Source organism: Rhinatrema bivittatum, chromosome 13, assembly GCF_901001135.1.
Source record: "Rhinatrema bivittatum chromosome 13, aRhiBiv1.1, whole genome shotgun sequence".
Lineage (NCBI taxonomy): Eukaryota > Metazoa > Chordata > Amphibia > Gymnophiona > Rhinatrematidae > Rhinatrema > Rhinatrema bivittatum.
The window spans coordinates 58218275-58243296 of NC_042627.1; the positions used below are offsets into that span (position 1 = coordinate 58218275).

At 41.9% G+C, this 25022-nt stretch overlaps 1 protein-coding gene across 2 annotated transcripts in view; it reads right to left on the minus strand.

Annotated features, from left to right (window-relative positions):
* Nucleotides 1-25022, minus strand: part of SECISBP2L (SECIS binding protein 2 like) — a 111251-nt gene that overhangs the window by 73467 nt on the left and 12762 nt on the right. For both annotated transcript variants that reach the window (XM_029574945.1, XM_029574946.1), the window contains exons 2-3: nucleotides 10165-10343; nucleotides 6882-7206 (exon numbers count right to left, since the gene is read on the minus strand). In XM_029574945.1, the coding sequence (XP_029430805.1) occupies nucleotides 6882-7206; nucleotides 10165-10343 (504 nt within the window). The remainder of the gene's footprint in view (nucleotides 1-6881; nucleotides 7207-10164; nucleotides 10344-25022) is intronic.

Below are 25022 nucleotides of genomic sequence, written 5' to 3' on the forward strand. Positions count from 1 at the left end.
TATAGAGGCTGACTGGCTGGGGGTCCATCATGACATGTTAGTGAACTTCTGGTCTATGGCTTTTCTTTTTTTGCAAAATGATTTTTTTTAATTAACAAAAGGAAAAAAGTACATTTCACAGCAAGCAACAACACATATAATATAAACAAAAATGGGTACATAAAGACATCACCTTGCTGGTCAAATAAAATAACAGAGCAAGGAACTCCTCCTCCTTTCCATTTTAATCCCTACAAATAAGAAAACCCCCACATACACCTGAAAAACACCACAACACACACTAACAGACATAACTCATCACCCTCTTCATTCCCTCAAACATACCCTTCCTCCTTTCCCCACCCAACCCCATCCCCGGAAACTGGACCAAAATCAAAATCATCATATCATCAAGGAAAGTCAGCAACATAATACATAGAAAAATTCACAATCTAACAGGGAGGATCAGCACCTCTTAAACATCCCACAGAGGAGCAAAGACACTCATTTGCCTCCTGATGATGTGGCAGCTGTAGATCCATTCCAATGATTGGAGTATTCCATTGTTAGAAGACCATCCTTAAGAGTAGGAAAGAGGCAAGCATAAAGAGATCGCCAGCACTTATAATAATGAGCTCCAAAACTGTGTGACCCCGCTTTAGAATCCAACCACTCCATCTGTGACAGAAATGTCATTTTAAGAAACCAAAGGTCAACAGTGGGTACATCATTCCCCAGTCCAGTGAATTAAAATACACTTACAAGCTACCTGGAGAGCTAGATATAGAAAATGTTGCTCCCCCTCTACATGTCTGTGAGAAATATGAGCCTCCACACCCAGTAAAATGAACTTGCCCAATTTAGTAATCTGCTTCCCTGTACATTTGCCAATGATCCCAAGCACCCCATCCCAAAAAGAAGATATCTTCTTACAGAACAATAATCTGTGAATTAAGGATCCTTGGTCCAGATTACACTTGATACAAAGAGGTGTAGTCAACAACTTCATGTGATATCTTTTGGCATCATCCAAAAAGCATGATGCAGTAATTTAAACTTCATTTCACGCAAATTTGCATCAACAGTAAGAGCATAAACCATTTTAAAATAATTAGACATAGATGCTTTGGAGGCATCCACTGCTAATACCGCACTCCAGTAAACAGCAAGGTATTCAAGATGTCGATCCTGTAAATGTTGCTTAAATAGCTTGCGTCACTTACTGGTGACCTCCTGATGCTCATGCTCAAAAACCCATATTACTCCCATTGAAAGGTATCCAAATAATGTCTGGCTTGCAGGTATGCAAAAAAGTGCCTAGGCAGGACTGAAAACATTTGAGAAAGAGTGGAAAAGGAGCGACCAATCAGGCGATCCTCTTCATAGATGTAGAAAATAAAAGTCACCCCCAACTGTGCCCAGTGCAGAAACGTGGCAGCGTACTCCATACCTGGGGGAAAAAAAGCATCATTGCATAACAGGGGTAAAATTAAAGATGTATGACCAGTATAGCCACCCTGTTTCCTAAACCAATGTCAGGCTTGCACACAGAAAAGAGGGCGGCGAACAGAGAGCAGTCTGTGAATTTCTCGATCAGTGGAATGGATAAGAATCAGCGGAGACCAAGGAAATAGAATATTATCCATGAGGCCAGGTTCACAAAAAAAAAACCAGACCTGCCAGTGATCCACTCTCCAATTAAACGCAACTGATAAGCAGCATTATAAAAATGTAGGTTTAGAAAGTTTAGGTCCCTAGACTCCCTAGCCCCCATAAGTTTAGCTAGACTAAGCCTAGCCCCCTTACCATTCCAAATAAAGGTACGAAATGCAGACTATAATAGTTTAATATTCTGAGTCATGAGCCAACAGGGAAGCATCTGTAGTTTATATAAGATCTTAGGTATGATCACCATCTTCAAAAGTGCACCTCTACCAAAGAATGATAATGGCAGAGACTGCCATAACCTCAACTTCTCCCAGACAGAATTAAGTCTCAAATATTGAGTTCATTTAGAGATGTCAAGTCCCTGGGGATGGGTGCCCATGTGAGGGGAAATGCCAACCCCCCCCCCCCCCCCCCCCCCCAAAGACAGAGCCAAACCAGGGTCTAGTGCTAGGGCCTCTGACTTAAATTGATTTTTAAACCTATCTGGCGAAACTGGGAGAACAGGACAATAAAAACCTAGGTACACTATCCCACGCACGGTCCACAAACAAAAGAATATCATCCGCGAACATAGCAAGTTTCATAAGATGTTTACCAATCAAGAGGCCCTCAAATAACACATCTTGATGTAATTTTATTGCCAACGGTTCAATTGTCAGAATAAATAAAAGGGGAGAGAGGGGACACCCCTGGCTAACCCCACAATGCAAACGGAAAGAGGGCGATAAAGTTCCGTTAACGAGAATCCTAGCACTAGGGCTTGCTGTATAAAGCTTGTAGCCACCCCAATAACTGCACTGGGTAAGTGCCCAAAACATATAATCTCAAGAGAGAGAATCAAAGGCCTTTTCCGCACCTAAGCTAAGAACACAGGCCTCTGGCCTTGGATCGAAGAGAGAGTGCAGCTATCAGCCTGCATACATTCTTGACCCCCATGGCAGACTTTCACAAAACCAGTTTGATCCGTATGGATCACATGCAGGAGAAGTAAATTTACCCTAGCCACCAAGACCGCTGCCAGTATCTTCATGTCCACGTTAAGGAGTAAAATGGGGCGATGGGACCCCACTTCTAAGGGATCCCTGCCTTTTTTTGGTAAAATAACAAAAACCAATTTATTCATAAAGGACGATAGCGAACCCAGAGAGGGAAAGATCATTGTAAAAGTTAGTCAGCACAGGTAGCACTGGGAACTTCAAAATGTTTTAGAATTCTGAACCAAGGCCATCTATCCCAGCAGCCTTCCCTAACTTTAGCCCTTGAATAACAGATGGGGGGGATGGGGGAATTGTTTGGTCTTCGTATCCTGTGAAAAGCCAGAAAAAACAAAAACTCCTAAAGGGCAAAAACATCCTTCCAAGTAATACGTACAAAGGTACAAACTTCTGGGAAGGGGCCCATTCAACATCTTCTCCCGAAAAAAAAAAGAGGCAAACAAATACCACGGCAAGTTTATAGCCTTACAGAAATAGTAAAGCAATAGGGCAAAGACCCCAGGCAACCAGCCAAAAAGGAACCTCATAAGTAGATGACAATAAAAACATCAAGAGCGCATCACTACTGGCACCAACAAAAGAGAAAAACCAGGGAAAGATTTAAAAAAAAAAAAGACCAGAGAAACACTCAAAAGCCAGGGCATGGACCTCAAGGAACTCTGAGCTAGAAAAGGCAAAAAACGTACCAAACCTCCAGCCTGTGTGTTGATACAAAAAGCTAGGTATCACCGTGATGCAACAAAACAGAGGATCGCGCAGATCCTCCATGTTAACAGCCCCTGAAGGCTCCAGAGCAAACCTCAAAAGAAAGATAAAAAAAGAGAAGAAAGAGGCAGTTGATGAAAGTAATTATATACTGGACAGCACATAACAGTCAGTTCAGAGAAACTAAGGTGGCGACAGCTTCCTCCTTAGTGGCAAAAAAAAGAGTTTTATCATCATGATGCACACACAGTTTTGCAGGGAATAACAGTGCGAAATGGATCCCTCTGCGATGTAACTCAGAGCAGAAGATGACATTTCTCGCCATTGCGCGCTGACTTGAGCAGAGAAATCATTGAACAGAAAAATCTTATGCCCTTGATATTCCACAAAAGATCGCTGATGAAAGGCTCACATAAGCGTCGTTTTATGGGACCAATTAAGTATTCTCGCTATGCCAGGCTCACTGCAGCCCCACATGATGTACACGCTCACAGCGGAGGCAATCATTAGCGATCTCCAGGCCCAAGTGCTCAGGCAGCCATTTCTCCATGAACAGATATAGCTCATCTTCTGGTAGCGACTTGGGTAGGCCAATGATTTTTATGTTGTTCTGGCGATTACGATTTTCCTGGTCCTCCAAGCTTTCGAGAAGCATCACATTTCTGCTGGTTAGATCCGCCTCAAGCAGCCTGTCTTCCTGTGTGGAAATGCGTTGTTCCATGGAATCCAAATGTTTAGACTGGCCCTCAACCTGCCCTTAATATCGTCTTTGGCAGTCTGTATTTTAATTAAACATTCATTAAGAACAGCGGTAACACTGTTAGAGATTTGAAGTAAAGCCTCTTCTGAGATTGCTGCCAGCATCTTGCCTCCCTCTGTACCATCTCCATTTTAGGGTCACCAGTCTTCTTGTCCCCCGTGCCGCAGATCACTTTACAGCTCATATCTCCGGTGGGAGCAGCCGTCTAACTCAAAAAAAAATCTTCTCTGCTACTGTGTGCAACGATCAAAACAAAACAGGGTCGGGAAAAAACCAGAAGGTAAGGCGATTATGAAGGAGATGTCTCAGAGCACCTCCGCTCAGCCCGACGCCATAACCGGAAGTCGGCTTATTTTCTGATCTCCATTATTACAGCAAATTTTGAAATATCAATTCTGTGTAGCTACAGCACTTGTACGTATTTTCAATGGCCTAGCAGAGCTCTTCCCTAGCTACTACCTGGCACTATAATGCTTTTGGCACCACAGTCTCTTCCTGCTCTTTTAGGCTTCCAATTCCATCACAACTGGCCTTTGCAGCTTCACTAGCCTTTGTTTGCAACTATATAGGGTTTTTCCACTTATTTTTACATGCCCTGCCAACTCATGGCAACCATTGCAACAACAGTCCTCAGCTTGGGGCTACAAACTGCAGCTCCCTTCAGAACCTGACAAATGTGGATCCAGAGTCTGTCTACCAGATGTTTCTGTTCAGCAACAGCCACCTCTCCCCAGGGTTGTAAATACTGCCTATGCAGCGTTCCCCTGGGAAGTGGAAGACCTGACCCAAAGAACTGAACCCAGACCACTGGACAGGCACATATACTTTTTTCAACATTATTTATTTTTTTCTATTTTTGCAATGCTGTAAACAGGCAAAATAGTCAAATCATCAACTAAAACAGGATGTCGTATTGAATTGACCTGTCTGGTAATATCCAAATCATTTTCACAGATGTGTTTCCGATGAACTCTAATCAGTGAAGTCTTAGGATTTAAAATAGAAACTGGCAGCACAAATACAAAACTGCAAGCAAAGATTTGGTTTCCATATATCTTCTCGGTAATATATAACATAGACAATATGTAAGTATATTGTCTAAATTTTCAGAGCTCTTCCTGAGGCATCAGAACTATAAACATTGACTCACATTAATGTACTCTTCTTTGTAAAGTTGACAACTTTTAAGAAATTATTCATAAGTCCATCACCATTATCTATAAAGCCATCCATCACCATGCTCCACTTAACCTACAAATCCCGCTCAGACAACATACCTCTTCCAGACCCATTAGAGAAGCATACAGAGGATCACTTCAGGTACCACATACCAAAACCACTCAGCATCTAACATTTAGAGATCGGGCCTTCTCAACAGCAGGACCATCGATATGGAATTCCATTCCACCTGATCTTCGACAGGAGCCTTGCCTTCCAACATTCAGAAAAAGGCTTAAGACTTGGTTGTTTAAACAAGCCTTTCCAGACCCCAACTAAACCTCAAGTCATCAACAACCATAGTCAGACACTTCAGAACATTGTAAACAATTGCTCCTCCTTATGTTAAATCCTCTAGCCTTTCCTTCTTTCCCCAGTTTTGATCAACCTCTGTTTATTGTAACTTCACTGTTTCTCTTCACTTGTTACAGTTTCAAGTTCTTTTTACACCCCTTGTTAATTGTAAACCAGCATGATGTGATTGTATCATGAATGCCGGTATATAAAAACTCTAAATAAATAAATAAATAAATGAATAAGAAATATATTTGAAAAAATAAATGCCCTATGGAGAATGGTAAGTGGGAAAAGATTTGCATGAGCCTCATTTCCTAAAGCTTTTTTTTCCCTTAGACACAGCCTTAGTGAATCAGGAGCATTGTGTACTTCCTATTTCCAATTACCTATAATTAGTTCAACCCTAAAGGTATAAATTTTCTATTTATAGTTTTACTGCCACAAAAGAGGAGAAAGGGTGGAGCTCCTGGGAGACAGCCAGGGTTCACTTCTCACCAGAGAGCAGCAAGGATACACAATGCAGGGAACCCTTTTATTCTGAACATCCTTCTCGGGTCCATCTCCTCGCCCCCACCCTACTAAGCAGCATAGTTTCTTCAAGATCACTAGGCTTCACCGAGCCAAGAAGCAGCATTACCTAGGCCTCTCTCAACCAATGCGCCATTTGGAACACTGTTTCCCACCTTTCCAGAGTAATATAAAATATTTAATTTTATACAAAAGTAAAATGTATATTCTTATGGAATGTTTAATACCAAAAACAAACTACATTGTTTTATGGAGCAATTCAAATTGCTATAGAAAAGATATTTATCCTTTGTGTATAATCAGATTTATCTTGTTATTATAGGACTTTGGATATCAGCAATACAAGGTTACAACAGCTTGATTTTGAAAATTTACAAACTGTTACCATGTTTTAACTTTCTTGGTCCCAAAAGCACTGAAGCACATTATGTTTCTGTAAAATGGTTTGAAATGCTGCTTGTGACATCACATACTACAAGGACACAGTGAACAAGAGAAACAAAAGTATAAATAGCATGAGCTTTAAAAACAGGCAAAGGGAACAAGGGCTCTATTCTTCTAATGCTCTTTCCAGAAAGCACAGGTAACACTTCATAAAGCAGAACTCTTTAGCAGTCTGTAACAAATATTTACCAAAGCTGTTCAACAGCAGCACAATGAATTATAAAACAAAAGGGCCAGTTATCATGACTGGCAAGTTCTTTTTATGACATGAGCCATGATTTTCTTACTTTTTGCACTAATGGTCCCCTGTTGCTGTTTCTGCTTCTCTGACTGGACGACGGGAAGACCTGCCCAAGCTGGCTGGGACGATCGTTGCACTCTGGACTTACAGCATTTACTGCATTTGCTGTTTGAAATGATGTGGAGAAAGGGGTGTGGAAAGGGTGATAGAAACCCATGACCTGAGCACATGGTGCTGGCATCAGCTGGTAATAAGTGTACTCAGTGGAAACAGGTGGCTGAGCAGATATAATAGGATAAGCAAGGTAAGGTCCAGATGGGTTTGGGTTAGGTTGCTGCCATCTAATGTCATTATTATACAATGGGAATTGTCTGCAAGCAGAGAGAGAGAGAGAAAGAGAAATTAATGGCCGATTCAACACTCTTGCATGAACTACAAATAATTCATTAATTTCCTTAAAATCAAACTATGCTAGAGGAACAGCATTCTAAACTGAACACTTTGATCCAAACTTAACTTAATGCTTTCAAATAAAAGAAAGATACCCATCCTAATTTCTTGATAATCAAAGAAACAGAATATGATAGATATGGTCCACAAACGCCATCTTGTCTGCCCAAGTTACTTCTTGGTGCAATGTTCTAAATGCCAGTTGACCTCTGGCTTTTTCTTCATTTTATTGCAACTTGTGATCCTCTAGCTTCTTGAATTATGTTATTGCTTTTTCTTTTACCACGAGGTTGTTCCATTTATCCAACCACCTTTTCTATGAAGAAATATTTTCTGATGATTTTTCTAAATCTACCCCACTGGAAACCTATGGGACCTCTTGTCCTAGAGCTTCCTTTTCATATAAAATGGTCATTTTAAGGTGTAAAAAATAAATAATTGTCAGTAGCTTTTCAAAGATAAAGATCAAGTTAAAAAACAAGCAAATTAAAATATGAAATTACATGTATGAAAGAATGACAAAGGAGGCAAAGCAACCATATGTAAAGGAAGCATAGTAAATCTAGAATGGCTTTTCACTTTGACAACTGCATTTGGACAAGTTGTTTTGGTTTTTTGTAGTTTAAACTGTTTACTAAATGAACAAAAATAGATGTCTGACATACATTGATTCCTTATGCATATCAAACACAGCAAAAAACACAGTAATGTTAAGTGTTTAACAGATCAGAAAACAGAAATCACAGGGCAACAGAGTAACATAGTAAATGATGGCAAATAACGACCAAACTTGTCCTTCCAGTCTGCTCAGCAAGGCTTTGGGGGTTTAACTACAACTCCATGCAGGTTGCCCCCTTTCACCTTCTAGCTAGCAGAGTTGCTTACTTCTAGCTAGCAGGTGTTCTCCAAGGATAGCAGGATGTTAGTCCTCACACATAGGTGACATCATCAGATGGAACCCGATGCAGGAAACTTTGACTAGGTACACTGAGCATGCACAGCATGCCCTATCCCTCGCGTCCACGAGGGGTCCCTCTTCAGTCTTGTTACATAGAATTATGATAAAATTAAAAATTAGGAGAAACCCAACTCTGTGGGTTGGCGGGCGGGTTTCTTGAGGACTTCCTTCGCTCATCTGGAGAATAGTCTGACAATAGGCCATCAGAGTCCTTTGAGGACTCCATTTGATCATCCCCCCCCCCCAGGGGTCATAGGGACCCTCATCCTCACTGTGTGCCACAGGGGATGGGGCCCTATGTGCTCAGCCTACATCCAGAGGCGCAGGCACTGCTGGAACTAGCCGAGGGATTGCAGGCCTTGGTGTCTCCGCTGGCCTCAACGAAGCTTCCTCTTCAGAGGAACCGGCGAGGACCACTGTATTGGTAGGGGGAAGCCTTGGTGCCCCCACTGGGCACTGGTTCCATCCTGGGAACAGATACCAGTTGGGTCGGTAACACACCAATAAGCACATTAAAGCTTCTCCAGTTCCGGTGCCATCAGTGCCACAAGACTGAAATCCTGAAACGCCCGCTCCACCGCCAGCTGGACTCAATGTTCCAGCTCTTCTTCAAACGTTGCCAATGCCAACACCGACTGGGAGGAAAGAGGGGTGACCAGATCATCCGACCTATGAGGGGGATCAAAAACTGGCACCAGGACCGGCAGAGACTGTTGCGGATGCCAGGTATTGATGGAGAATGGGCACTCTTTGCCACAGAGTTGCTTTGGAAGCATCACGGCAAACTCCGGGGCAACCCCGTGCCCAGCACTGTGCATCAACAGGGACTGGTGCTGATGTTTCTTAGGCTTCCCTCGATGCTTGGCCAGGTCCTTCCCCAGTGCAGAGGCTGAGGATGACCAACCCGGCATCCTCGGACCGGAGATAGACAGCGGTGGATTGTGGTGGGCGTCGATGGCCAGTGGGCACCAAGGCACCGCCACCATGCGGGGAAACCGACCGCGAAAAGCAACTTACCCAAAATGCCGAAAACCCTGACCGGGGACACTACGGGGAGGCAGAGAGGGACCCGGCGACGGACCGAAGAAAAGAATCGCGAAAACACAAATTTTTCAACAAGGCAAAAAGCCAAGTTTTTACAGCTCAATCAAACTGCAAGGCTCACGGCTCCATGGAAAAAGAGAGTGAAGAGGAACCCCATGTGGATGCTGGGCATGTTCAGTGTGCCTAGTCAAAGTTTCTAGAAACTTTGACATAAGTTTTATGCATCTGGCTCCATCTGCTGTCATCGATGTGTGAAGACTACCATCCTGCTTGTCCTTTGAAAACAAGGTTGTAACCTCTGCTCCTTGCAGGTTACCCCCATGCAGAAAAGTTATTACATACTACTCTAGTACTTCATTTTCAACCTCTTGTCACGAAGGATCCTCAACGTTTATCCAATGCCCTTTTGAATTCCGTCAATGGAATTAAAACTGATTAACAAATGAATGAGTTTACATCCACACTAATACTTAAAACTGTTATGCAAAACACAATTAGTAAGTGGTAGGAAATGTGGCAGTTTTACAGAGAATACATTTTAACTACACTTGGTTCAGGTAATGTGGACAGTTTTAAACATTTAGCCTTCTTAGAAGTACTTTGAGAAATTAGTTTACCAGCGGAATTCAGCTAATGTAATAATTTGAACACAAAATGTAATTTGTAGTAAGGAGCAGCACTAACTATGCACAGCTTTGAGACAACATTGAATACTTTCATGCAACATTCCCTTATCATGGGGTAGTTCCTGAACTATTGCCAGCAGTGTACACAATGAAAATTAATATTAACTAAACATTTTTTCATATTTAAAACAGAAAAGTTAAATCACAGACCATACAAAGCAACATATACACCAAAGAGAAATGCAAATTACCTATTGGACTGGTTTTCTTGTACAAAGGGGTAGCAGGTAATCAAGTAGCTGGGGATAGGAGCAGGATCTGTCCCACCAGCACCACCACTATCATTAGAGAATGCCATAGGGATCATAAGTGTTTCATGTCCCTTCTTCTGAGGAATAAAAGGTTCTACTTCAGCTGATAATTGAACATTCTGCAAAAAACAAAAAAAGAGAATGTGGCATGTTAAATAAAAAGATCTTTATCGGACACAATGTATCGATAATTATCCTATTTAAAGGAATACATTCACACTATTTTAAATTTGACAGTAATGGTGCTGTTTATCCACTAACATATTAATGCAGTCCATGCAAACATAGTCCAAAAGATCACTGAAGACAAAAGTGTGCATTTATCACTGAGCCAACTTATCCTGAAAAGTTATTCCAACACCCAATTTATGCATCCTTCAGGAATTCACCAAATGAAAATGGTATGTCTGCTATACAGTGAATACTGGAAAGCCCATATCTAGCCCGAATGGAACTGTAAATGTACAACATGAAGGACCTTGGTATCTGGTTAGATAATGAACTGAGCTTTAAAAACTGTATAGCCATAAAAATGAGAGAAGGCTTTCATAAACTACAGATTCTCAAACATCTCAAACCCTTACTGTACCCAAATGACTTTAGAACGATTCTACAAACTCTTATTTTCTCAAGCATAGATTACTGCAACGCAATCTTTTTAGGACTTCCTCAATCCACTTTAAAACCGTTACAATTATTACAGAACACAGCAGCACGAGTGCTCACGGGCAAAAGGAAATTTGATCATATCTCTCCAACTTTAAAAAACCTTCATTGGCTACCAATCTCACAAAGAATCAAGTACAAGACCTTAACTATTCTACATAGCGAAATTTACAAAGAAAAGAATTCCTCTCTAGATAATATGATCGCAATTCACAAGTCTCCCCGTTCTTCACGATCTTCTGAAAAATTACAACTAATCAATCCCCCCTTGTCATCTGCAAAACTATCTGCTACTAGAAATAGAGCCTTCTCGATAGCAGGACCCTTAGAATGGAACTCTATTCCAAACTACTTAAGTTCTATCAGAGATTCCAAATCTTTCAAAAAAGAACTAAAAACTTGGTTGTTTAGACAATCATTCACAGACTATTTCAAATAACATTAATCCTCATCTTGAACCCTAATACTTCTGTATTAAATTTCTTCGAACTTAAGATGTACATTGTATACTGCTAACTTGTTTTACTCTACCTCTGTTGAGGTGTTATTTTCATATTTTTCTGTTCTTACGTTATGAGTTAAAAAAAAACAAAAAAAAAAAACTGTGTTTCTTGTATGAATTGTTACAATGTAAACCGGAGTGAAGGCAATCTGCTATACTTCGGTATATAAAAGAATTTAAATAAATAAATAAATAAATAAATAAATGATTAAGAAATTTTGCTGCAAATGCAACCTTAAAAAATTAAAGTAAAATAAGCAAGGGAACATACAGATTTCCTTGAAGAAGTTGCTCCACCTGGAGCTAAAGGTGTCAAAATCAAGCGAATAAGAAAGTTTAAAAATGTGGTTGTTTAGAATTGCTTTTGAAACAGACTAAGTCAGGCGTATAGGTGGGAGAAAAAAAAATAACAAAGAAAAAGTACTGTGATGAGTAGCAAATGTGTCTTTTTTGTTTTATATTGATTTATGTTTTTGTATTGTTTGCAGTTTTATAAATGTTTTAATCTTCTGTGAAACGCCATGATTGTATTTGTATAGATCGACTGTATATAAATAAAATAACTAGAAATAGAATATACAAGTCACGCTCCAAAGTCTAAAAATAGAGCCTGTACATCCAGTTTCTCAAGATGTGTAATCATTCTTTTCCTGGAGAAACCTAGCGTCAGTGGAGACTACAATATGTTTTATTCAACCAAGATAAATATTGCACAGCTGTTTTCGTTTCTTAGCTCAGTGTTAAGCCTAAGGCACACAAACATTAACAAAAATGTTGTTTGGTACACCATCTTCCACAGGGCAGGAAATGTGGACATGAAGAGGATGCATCTGGTCAGTGGAAGAGTTAGGGAAGCACTGACTGTCTCATCCAGTTTCTCTTCCAAATTTTAAAATAAAGGGAGAGATAGGACAACAGAGACACACACAAACTCATCTCAGTAGGCTAGCTCCCTCTATATACGAGTGGAGGAGTAGGGAGAAGTTAGTGTGGCAGGCAGCTAGCTTGGTTATATATCTTGGCTGCCACTGCTGCTGCTGCTCCCAATACTCAGAATGAGTCACATCCAGTGCTCAGGGTATGCTCTCTCCATCTTACTCAGTCTGTGGCAGAGGCTGGAAGAAAAAGGAGGAAACGTCAGTAGGGAGAAGATGAGGAGGTGCTGTGGACTGAATAAAGCAGGGCTCTTCTATCCTTGTCCTACATGCTGCCCATTATTTACCACACTCCAGGGCTCATGCTGTAGCTAGGAAGAAGAACCATGCATGATTATATATGTTCGAGAAAGGCATGCCTACACATTTAAAAGTCATCACTTGTTGCTGGGAGGTGCTCAGAGCAGAGCCCAGATGTTGGCCTGGATCTGAGCATCAGGCTTTTCTGTGGCACACCTGATCAGTTCTGAAGGCACATGGCTCTGGAAATACTGCCTTAGCTGTTAGACCTTTGTGTTGATCATTTCCTTGCCTGAGATTATAAGGAAAAGCAATGTGGGAACCCCAAAACATACATCATTTACATATAATGCTTCTGTTGATTCACTAACCAGCATCCCAACAAATTACAGAAAAACAAGACTGACCCGGAGGCTCCGTGGCTGTATACTGCCATACAGAGGATATGGGTTCAACTCTGGGGTTGTCTTCCTCTCCCCAGGCCAGCTGGGCATGTTGTAGTCACAGTGTTCACAACTCCTTGGGGGAGAAGGGCACCATAGTCACTGCACAACAGCAACACTTTGTGGCCAGATTTAGGGCCCATAATTGCAGGAATCCATAAGGAGCCCTGGAGCATTGAGCTAGGTGAGTTGGGTGGGGATGTAAAAATAGGGAAAAAGAATTCCTGTGTAGTTGTGAATGAAAGCCCATGTTCCCATATCCTAGCTATGGATTCATTTGAGCTCCTCTCAAAAATTTAATTAAAACTAAATCCATGCAAAACATGAAAACGGAAGTTCTTTGAACCACAAATTTCAAGTTCAATGAATTACTAAACAAAATACCAAGACACTTATTTGCTGGGTTTACTAAGAAATAGTTAACATTTTTTTTTATATTTAATAAAATTACAGCATATTTTGGCTGGTGGTTGTACTCCAGATGTGGTGCTCCCTCCATACGCTTCCTCCTTAAAAGCCTACATAAGAAAATGCTATACTGGGTCAGACCAAGGGTCCATCAAGCCCAGCATCCTGTTTCCAACAGTGGCCAATCCAGGCCATAAGAACCTGGCAAGTACCCAAAAACTAAGCCTATTCCATGTAACCATTGCTAATGGCAGTGGCTATTCTCTAAGTGAACTTAATAGCAGGTAATGGACTTCTCCTCCAAGAACTTATCTTCTTGGAGGAACATCTAGAGCAGTGGTTCTCAACCCTGTCCCGGGGACCCCCCCCAGCCAGTCGGGTTTTCAGGATATCCACAATGAATATGCATGAGAGAAAATGTGCATGTTATGGAGGCAGTGTATGCAAATTTTCTCTCATGCATATTCATTGTGGAGATCCTGAAAACCCGACTGGCTGGGAGGGTCCCCAGGACAGGGTTGAGAACTACTGATCTAGAGCACAATATGAAATAATGTGCTCTAGATGTTTCCACTAAAAGTTAGAGTGAAGAAATAGCCTAGCCTAAGAACCAGGGAACCCAGGATTCAAATTCTGCTGACACTGCTTGTGACCTTGGGTAAGTCACTTCACCCTCCATTGTTTCTAATACAAACTTAGGACCCAATGTAATAAGATGTGCTGGGCTGTACACATATTCTAGCAACCTTTTGCATGCACTTTACCTCCAATTTAACAAGACGTTTGTGGTGCAGGGGCCCTGTACTTAAGATTTTCATGTAGAAAATCCAGTTTGTGCACAAGTCATGTTTTCTGCACATAAATTATATTTTATATACAGAATATAAGATGTGCACACACAAAATATGCTTTGAACACAAAACAGGTTTTCTGCACAGAAAACAGGATGTGTGAGCAGAAAGGAGAAATTTAAACTTACCTGATATTTTCCTCTGAATGGATTTCAGATCATCCCCATGAAGTTCCTAGATGAGCAAGTTCTTAAGCCAATAAAGGAAAGCAGAAACTGGGGGGGGGGCTCAGAACATGATTGGTATCCGATGTTTGGTGCGTGTATCCGTCAGAAGCTTGTACATTCTTTGGGCTGAATTCTGAAGGTGCAAGCAGGGTGCTCCTTCACTCTAATCAGAGGATTCTTCCCTAGAAGATTCCTTCCATTCTCTTTTACAACCTTGGCTATTAAGGAAACCAGGCTACATAGGGAGGATTCTTGATGTCAGGGGTTACTTCCTTCAGTGTGAAAGCAGACCATGTAGCAGACCTTAGAATATGGAGCCTCTGTGAGATCAATTTATGGAGGAGACAATATTTCCTGTTGAGAGGGTTCATTCCTTCAATCTTGTCCTTCGACCAAAGGAGATTGGGATGAAGACATAATTCGCAAATCTCGCAGAGGGCAGAGACTGGCTGTGGCTTTACTGCTCAGGCTACATAGTGAGGATACCACCAGATCCCTAGTAGGACAAAGGTCCTTATACTTCAGGGTCTCAAAAGTGACAGCTCAAAACATTCATCTGTACAACGATGGCAATGGCCATGTGAACTGTTGCTTGGTCCTGCAAGAGAACTCAGACTCATTTATTTACTTAAACAGTTAGCTCACTGTCTAGCAGCACAAACAAGGACAAAATGAATTTGCGGAAACAGCACACTGAGCAGACCCTGTTTCATATATCATATAGTGCTGCCTTCCCCCATATAGGCCAGTGCTTTAAACTGGGAAACCCACCCAGTTTTGTTTTTGACAGGGTGCAGACTTATTTTTATGCTCCCCCTCAACCTGGCAGTCAGCATGAAGACTGTTATCCCAGGAGCCCTGTGCATAGCGTCTGCCGCCTGCCCCCACCAAGAGAACTACCCAGTGCTTGATCCATTAGTGTGGGAACTCAGACCCCAAGGTGAAAGGGAGAATCAGTCCTATAGCACCCCCATGTTCCACCGGGAAACTGGGTCTAAAGGTGTACTGGGAGCAGCCTACTCCTAGCAGCAGCACCAGTCCACACATGCATCATCTGCTGGAGACAGAAATACTGAAAGCAGCAAAATCAGCTTTGAGCTTTTTTCTCTCTGTCTCCATCTGCTGGCAAGAGGATATAGCCATTGTTTGGACTGGTCTGCATAGATAAGGAAACATGGTTATTAATTTTCTGAACTGTTGCTGTTTACATGGTTTGTTTTCTAGTAACAAAAATCTGTCCTGTCAGACTATATTAAAGCTTTGTTTCCACATAATTATTATTATACTGGTCTTAATTTAATGGTCCAGTGAGAAGCAGTGGTGTAATCAGAAAACTTAAGGCCTGTATAACAATATTAAGCAACTAGGACTCTCCTGCTGGTACATCTTTAGCTCATTGGTTCAAACCCTAAGGTGTGAAAATTAAACTGCAGGCATGCAAAGGTCGTGGAAATATCACATATAACCTAAATGACCCATCTCTGAACACATTTTTATAGAACTAGATATCTTCCATTTTCTGTTTTTGAGAAAAAATGCTGACCATCTGGACCACTAGTCCTGAAACAGAGGGTGGTAGAAAGATCAAAAATCTCACAGTTCTAAATAAGGCATTTGTTTTACTTTATCTTTCCCAGCAATCTAGTCAAAACAACTGTAGATTGAATAAGTATGCGATTCCCTATATTACTTAACAAGCGTGTTTTACTGTGACACAAATCCCTAATTTCCTCTTATTATTTCACCCTGTCACAATGTTACATACAATAAATATATATATTTTAGAAAGGTCTGCTTGTTAAATCCAAGAAATGGGATTCAGTTTATAAAGAATGGCTAATACTGCTGTTCTGTGCCTCCTACTTACACATCCTACAGTAATACTTATGTCAGCTCTAAGGGAGATTCTTTTCTACCCCCTCTCACACAGATATGTGCACTTACAAAGACCAGCAAAACCAAGAACAATTGAAAAATGTTGCTCAGCACTTTTTTATTACAATGATGTTGAAATTACTTGAAGGAGATGGATTTTCAAAATAGCTTGCAAACACATAATATTCACATTTAATTAATGCCAGTGGTCAGTCCTACAAAAAGTGGATTAGGAAAGAATGCTGTTTGAGGCAAAACAACACATATATGAAATTGACAAAGATTACCACTATGAAGTAATGGGACAAAAAAATCTTTTATGATCGGTCCATAAGAAAACCAAACATACTATGGATCAGGAAAAATGAACCAAGCCATTCTGTCCTAAAAGTGAACCTTGAAGGAACAACACTAACCCTTAGCTCCCAGGCCTGGAGCCTGGGCTTCATCTTGGATTCCCAACCATTAAATCCCAGATCCAAGCTGTGACTAAAACAGCCTTCTTCCATTTACACTCTGTCCTGGATGACACTGCCTTTGTAACTGCTGTTTGAGCCACTGTTTTTTCCTCTTAGACTACAGCAAATGACTATGCAGGAATCCCCAAATCCTTAACAGACACCTACAACGCATACAAAATACTGCAGCCCATCTGTCAATGAAATGCAAACAAATCTGCTCATATACCACAGATTCTAAAAACCTTATACTAGCTCCCAACTCTCTACGTCAGGGGTTCTCAACCCAGTTCACTGAACACACCTAGCCAATCAGGTTTTCAAGATATTCACTATGAATATGCATGAAATAGATTTGCATACAATGGAGGCAGTGCATGCAAATCTAGCTTATGCATATTTACTGTGGATATCCTGAAACTCGAAGTACAGAATGTGCCATAGTAGAATTATATAGGCTATTGCTATAGGAGCTTTAAATAGATAAGAGTTACAGATATACAACATTTCCAGCTAGCTAAAACCTTAGGGATAGTACATCATAGTTGGTTGAGTACAATACGGATACTAGTTAAAACTTCAGTGTAGAAGATATCGGTTATAATTGAGTACAATACTGATACTAATTAGAGTTTAAAATAACAGTGTACTGGTTATATAAAAGGGGTCCATTTGGTTAGATACATTCAAGGTTCTTTGTGGATGAGGGGGATAGATAATTTAAGTGGGTTAGTATTGTGCAGAGAGGTAGAGGATTTATGTACAAAGTTTAGCAGGGTTTGTGTCACTGGTTGGTACCAAAGGCTGCCTTAAAAGCCAGGTTTTCACCAGTCTTCTGAAGTACAGTAGATCCGGGATAAGTCTGATGTGGGGAGGTGGAAAGTCCCCTAGAGTCAGGACCAATCCTGCAAATATTCTCTTCTGTATATTGAGGTACATTGTCCTGGGGAATGGCACTACTAGGCGAGCCTGTGCCAGGGAGCGAGTAGGTATGTACAAGGTTAGAGATGTTTTGAGGTAGATCGGTGCTAGACCTTTGAATGTTTTATAGGCAAGGATTAGGAGTTTGAATTTGATGTCGTAGAGTAGTGGTTCTCTAGCCAGTCCTCAGGACACTCCTAGCCAGCTCACTGTGAACTCCCCAGCTGGAAAAGCGAGATATACGATGATGATGAATTGGCCTTTTTCCTGGTTTATAATGCATTTCTATTACGGATCAAAAAAGGTTTCAACTGACTCTTAAGGGCTGTTATCATGAGCCCAAGTGTGAAGTGGATAACAAAACTCAACTAAATAATTCACAAAAGGAGTCCAAGAAAAGCAGTAACCTTAACGTGAAAAGCTGGAAAGCTATGAGCACAAATGCTCGTAGTTTGGGCAATAAAATCCCAGATCTGCAAGCCCTAATGGTAGAGGCGGACTTGGATGTTGTTGCTGTCACGGAGACGTGGTTCATGGAATCTCATGATTGGGATACGGCAATACCGGGCTATAACTTAAGGAAGGTCAGAGAGGACAGGAAAGGGGGAGGAGTGGTTCTTTATGTCAGAAACAATATCCAAAAATTTCAAACGGCACCAAAATGTTCTGGGGAATTGGTCATGTAATAATCAAAATATATAAATAAGTAACACCCCAGTAAATTTTTAAAATTTTGCAAATTATTAAATTATTGATAACAATTCTCTGCTCACAACCAAGTCTTTGTTTAAATGACCACTGAAAAAGATTTTTTTTGGAAAGGTCAACTGCAATGTGTGGTGAAACACATGCAAGCTGCCTAATTTGCTAAAACCGCAAAATAGGGTGGATTTAACATCATCAGATAAGTCGGGACTCTGAAAGCTATGCTCAATTAAATGATATTCGAATTCTACATATAAATACAAATCGTCTTTAAGGAATAATGGGACAAAAAATGTGTTGCAGTTTTCACTAGGGTTGCACGGAGCTAAAAATAATATAACAGGTGGAGGAGGATTGGTTGATGATTATACATGGAAATTTATCAGACCGTGTGTTGGGCTGAAACATTTATATATGAAACCCTTCCTCTACTTGTCTAAAAATTTTGCGGTTTTAGCAAATTAGGCAGCTTGCATGTGTTTCACCACACATTGCAGTTGACCTTTCCAAAAAAAATCTTTTTCAGTGGTCATTTAAACAAAGACTTGGTTGTGAGCAGAGAATTGTTATCAATAATTTAATAATTTGCAAAATTTTAAAAATTCACTGGGGTGTTACTTATTTATATATTTTGATTATTACAGAAACAATATCCAAGCATCTGAGCTGCAAGGAAGATGGGGCAAAGAAGCTCTATGGGCTGACCTAAAAAAAGATGATGGAGCATCTGTTTTTACTGGAGTGGTTTACAGGCCTCCAAATCAAATGGAAGAGCTTGACAGAGATCTGGTTGAAGACATCCAAAAGATGGGAAAGAAGGGAGAAGTGGTGATTGTTGGAGATTTTAATCTGCCGGATGTAGACTGGAGAATCCCTTCTGCAGAATCTAATAGTAGCAGAGAGATAGTGGATGCCCTGCAAGGGGCTCTGTTCAAACAAATGGTAATGGAACCCACAAGGGAGGGAGCTATACTCGACTTAGTGCTCACTAATAGAGATAATGTCTCTAATGTTCAGGTGGGTGCCCACCTCAGCACCAGTGATCAAACGGTATGGTTTCATATCACAAATAAGATACGGAGAAGTAGCACGAAGACCCGAGTTTTGCAGTTCAAAAACACGGACTTTGATGAAATGGGGAAGTACCTGGAGGAAGAACTAGAAGGCTGGGAGAACAAGAGAGATGTGGAACAACAGTGGACCAAACTAAAAGGAGCAATTACCAAGGCAACTAATCTATATCAGGCCGATACAGTAAAAATCGCGGGAGAGTGGGCGAGCGCCCATTCTCCTGTGCACGCGATTCCGAAGAAAGTGGTGAAGACAAAACTGTGAAGGATTTCAAAGGGGCATGGGATAAACACTGTGGATCCATAAAGCCTGGAGGATGGGAATGAAGAGAAGAGGTATGAGGGTGACTTGCGGGAATGACGGCTACTACATGGTGATTAATACCCTTAATCAATAAACATTCACACGGTTAATGCGACTCCAACATTGCTCTATGCTTCAACGGCAAGAGGAAATGTGGAAAAGAGGATTTATATTCCGACAACAACCAGCAAGGATTGAATTGCACAGTGGGTAAACAAATAAGCGCAGGAGTAGCTTGCTTATTGCGGCGGTTATTACCCCTAACAAATTAAGCCTGATACTTCACTTTGAATGCATATCCAGCGCAGCTCAATGCTTCAACAGCAGGGGGGGAATGAAGAAATAGGATTTACATCCAGACAACATCTAACAAGGCATTGATCTGAGCAGTATGAGTATACAAACATCGAGGTAACTTGCTCAATATGACGGTTACTACCCTCAAACATTAAGCCTTATACTTCACTTTGATTAAGCTCCAACACTGCTCTCTGCATTAATGGCGGGGGTGGAAGGAAATTAGAATCAAAAAGTTACCAATAAGGGCCCTGAACTCAACAGTCGGAGAAACAGATAAGTATGAGAAAATAAGTGTGAAAGCTTGCTGGGCAGACTGGATGGGCCTATTGGCCTTCTTCTGCCGTCATTTCTATGTTTCTATGTTTTTAATGCTCTTCAAATTTTCTTATCATCATCTATCTGGGTACCAATCAGCTCTCTAGAAATAGCATTTAAGTAGGATAGAGAGATTTCCAGTCTCTGAGGAAGCACATTGGGCATATAGCCAAGACTATTGCCTTTTCAGAAGTACTACTTGCTCATGGGTTAAATCCATAAACTGCTATTATGGTAATTAATAAGCAATAGTTACTCCTGGGGGAATTATGTGCAAAAAAATTTAAAATTCTGCGCACAAAAACTAAAAATTCTGCAAACTTTATATTGATCAAAATAACAGAATTTACATGACAGTCTTTAAGTCATTACATTTTAAATTATTACAGAAAAAAGTTATTACTTAAAGTTGCAGAATTTTAAATATTTTGAGCAGAATTTCCCTAGAAATTCACTGTAAGTGTCCCTTCCATATACACACCCTCATACAGGCTCCCTCACTCTCTCGAACACACACATCCCCTCATACAGGGCCCTCACTCTCACGCAGCCCTTCACACAGGCTCGCTCTCTCTCTCTCACGCAGCCCTTCACACAGGCTCGCTCTCTTCTCTCTCACGCAGCCCTTCACACAGGCTCGCTCTCTTCTCTCTCATGCAGCCCTTCACACAGGCTCTCTCTCACACATACACAATCCCCTCACATACACACAATCCCTTTTTCATACACACGAGCTCCCAATCTCTCACACACAGAACCTCCCAATCTCTCACACACGAGCTCCCAATCTCTCACACACGAGCTCCCAATCTCTCACACACAGAACCACAAAGACCCGAGTTTTACAGTTCAAAAACACAGACTTTGAGGAAATGGGGAACTACCTGGAGGAAGAACGAGAGAGATGTGGATCAGCAGTGGACCAATCTAAAAGGAGCAATCACCAAGGCAACTGCTCTATATGTTAGAAATGTAAAGAAAAGCAAAAGAAAACTGAAACCTATCTGGTTCTCAAAGGAGGTGGCTGACAAAATTAAAGCTAAAAGAACAGCATTCAAGAAATATAAAGGATCCCAAAGGGAGGAGCACAAAGAAGAATATTTGTATCAACTGAGGGAGACAAAGAAATTAATCAAGTTGGCAAAGAGTCAAGCAGAAGAGAGGATTGCCAAGGAGATAAAAAATGGTGACAAAACATTTTTCAGATACATCAGCGAAAAGAGAAAGGTCCAAAGTGGTATAGTGAAATTGAAAGGTGGTAATGATCAATGTGTGGAGAGAGACGAAGAAATGGCAGAAATATTAAACGAATACTTCAGCTCTGTGTTCACTAAAGAAGACCCTGGAGAAGGACCATCTCTAAACAACAAGAAACTGGAGGGAAGGGGAATAGATGAAAATCCTTTTACAGTAGAAAATGTGTGGGAAGAACTAAAGAACCTGAAAGTGGACAAAGCCATGGGGCCTGATGGGATTCATCCAAGGATATTGAGGGAGCTCAGAGATGTTCTGGCGGGTCCGCTGTGTGACCTGTTCAATAGATCCCTAGAAACGGGAGTGGTGCCGAGTGATTGGAGAAGAGCGGTGGTGGTCCCGCTTCACAAGAGTGGGAACAGGGAAGAGGCAGGCAACTACAGACCGGTTAGCCTCACTTCGGTGGTGGGAAAAGTAATGGAGTCACTGCTGAAAGAGAGAATAGTGAACTATCTACAGTCTGGAGAATTGATGGACCAGAGGCAGCATGGATTCACCAGGGGAAGATCCTGTCAGACAAATTTGATTGACTTTTTTGACTGGGTAACCAAGGAATTGGATCAAGGAAGAGCACTAGATGTCATCTACTTGGATTTCAGCAAAGCTTTTGATACGGTTCCGCACAGGAGACTGGTGAATAAAACGAGAAGCTTGGGAGTGAGTGCCGAGGTGGTGACCTGGATTGCAAATTGGTTGACGGACAGAAGACAATGTGTGATGGTAAATGGAGCCTTCTCTGAAGAGAGAGCGGTTTTAAGTGGTGTACCGCAAGGATCGGTGTTGGGACCGGTCCTGTTCAATATCTTTGTGAGCGACATTGCGGACGGGATAGAAGGTAAGGTTTGTCTTTTTGCAGATGACACTAAGATCTGCAACAGAGTGGACACGCCAGAAAGAGTGGAGAGAATGAGACGGGATCTAAGGAAACTGGAAGAGTGGTCGAAGATATGGCAGCTGAGATTCAATGCCAAGAAGTGCAAAGTCATGCATATGGGGAGTGGAAATCCGAATGAACTGTACTCGATGGGGGGGGAAAGGCTGATGTGCACGGAGCAGGAGAGGGACCTTGGGGTGATAGTGTCTAATGATGTGAAGACAGCGAAACAATGCGACAAGGCGATAGCAAAAGCCAGAAGAATGCTGGGCTGCATAGAGAGAGGAATATCAAGTAAGAAAAGGGAAGTGATTATTCCCTTGTACAGGTCCTTGGTGAGGCCTCACCTGGAGTACTGTGTTCAGTTCTGGAGACCGTATCTACAAAAAGACAAAGACAAGATGGAAGCGGTACAGAGAAGGGCGACCAGGAAGGTGGAGGATCTTCATCGGATGACGTACGAGGAGAGATTGAAGAATCTAAATATGTACACCCTGGAGGAAAGGAGGAGCAGAGGTGATATGATACAGACTTTCAGATACTTGAAAAGTTTTAATGATCCAAAAACAACGACAAACCTCTTCCGTAGGAAAATAATCAGCAGAACCAGGGGTCACGATTTGAGGCTCCAGGGAGGAAGATTCAGAACCAATGTCAGGAAGTATTTCTTCACGGAGAGGGTGGTGGATGCCTGGAATGCCCTTCCGGAGGAAGTGGTGAAGACCAGAACTGTGAAAGACTTCAAAGGGGCGTGGGATAAACACTGCGGATCCATAAAGTCAAGAGGCCGCCAATGAAGAGTGGGTGACTCGCCAGAATGATGGCTATTGACACAATACCCTTATTAAATAAACATACACATGCTTACTGTGACTCCTACATCGCTCTAAGCTTCAACAGCAAGAGGTAATGGAAAAAAGGATTTGCACTCACAAAGAGGGGAGTAGCTGGCTTGTTACGGCGGTTACTTCCCCAAACCAAATATGCCTGATACTTCACTTTCAATGCATATACAGCATAGCTCTCTGCTTCAATGACAGGGGAGAAGAATAACTGATACTTCACACATCCAGCAGAGCTCTCTGCTACAACGGCAAGGGAGAAGAAAAAGGGTTCGCACTCAAAAAGCGGGGAGTAGCTGGCTTGTTACGGCGGTTACTACCCCAAACCAAATGTGCCTGATACTTCACTTTCCATGCATATCCAGCATGGTTCTCTGCTTCATCGGCATGGGAGAAAGACTGATACATCACGCATTTCCAGCATAGCTCTCTGCTTCAACGGCAGGGGAAAAAAAAACAAAAACAAAAACAAAAAACTGATGCTTCACGCATATCCTGCATAGCTTCAACGACAGGGGTGAAGAAAAAAAGGATTCGCAATCACAAAGCGAGGAGTAGCTGGCTTGTTACGGCAGTTACTACCCCAAACCAAATGTGCCTGATACTTCACTTTCAATGCATATCCAGCATGGCTCTCTGCTTCAACGGCAGGGGAGAAGAAAAAAAAAAAAAAACCAACAAGGGCTGTACAACATAGTCTAGGTAAAACAAATAAGCATGGGTGTAGTTTGCTTATCGCGGCGGTTACTGCCCCTACTACCCCTAACTAATCAAGCTAGATATTTCACTTGGATGCAGCTCCATCACTGCTCTCTACATTAATGGTGGGGGTGGAATGGGAATAGAACAAGGAGCTAAGAGAAACAGATAAGAATGAGAGAAAAAATGTGTGAGGCTTGCTGGGCAGACTGGATGGGCCATTCGGTCTTCTTCTGCCGTCATTTCTATGTTTCTATGTTTCACTCCTTCACAATCTCCTCATATAGGCTCCCTCTCTGAAACCCACACTCAGGCATCCCCCCACTTACCAACCAAGCTGTCTCACCCTCCCCCACTCCTCTCTCACCGGCATCCCCCTCCCCTCATATAGGCTCCCTCTTTCTGAAACCCACACTCAAACATCCCCCCCACCCACCCTCTCTTACCTCCCATGCTCTCTCTCACCCTCCCCACCCCCCTCTTACCAACCATGCTCTTTGTCACCCTCCCCGACACACATTCTCTCTCACCGGCATCCCCCCCCCATGCTCTCTCTCACCCTCCCCTTCCCGACACACATTCTCTCTCACCGGCATGCCACGGGATGTGCTCCGTTTGCGGCGAAGATGAAGGCCCAGCGCGCTGTTCGCGGTGAAAAGGGAAGGCCCCCGTGTGCCGCAAATGGCGCGCCGGGCCTTCATCTTCGCCACGAACAGAGTGTGTGCCGCAGGACACACTCCGTTCGCAGCATGATGGGGTCTCCTCTGCTATTTTCTGCGCAGAATTCCCCCAGGAGTAAATAGTAGCTTATGATCTATCTAGTATTTGGGTACTTGCCAGGTTCTTGTGGCCTGGATTGGCCACTGGTGAAAACAGGATTCTGGGCTTGATGTACCCTTTGTCTGACCCAGTATGGCATTTCTTATGTTCTTATGGAAAGGGAAAGGAAAGGCTAAACCATATAGACAA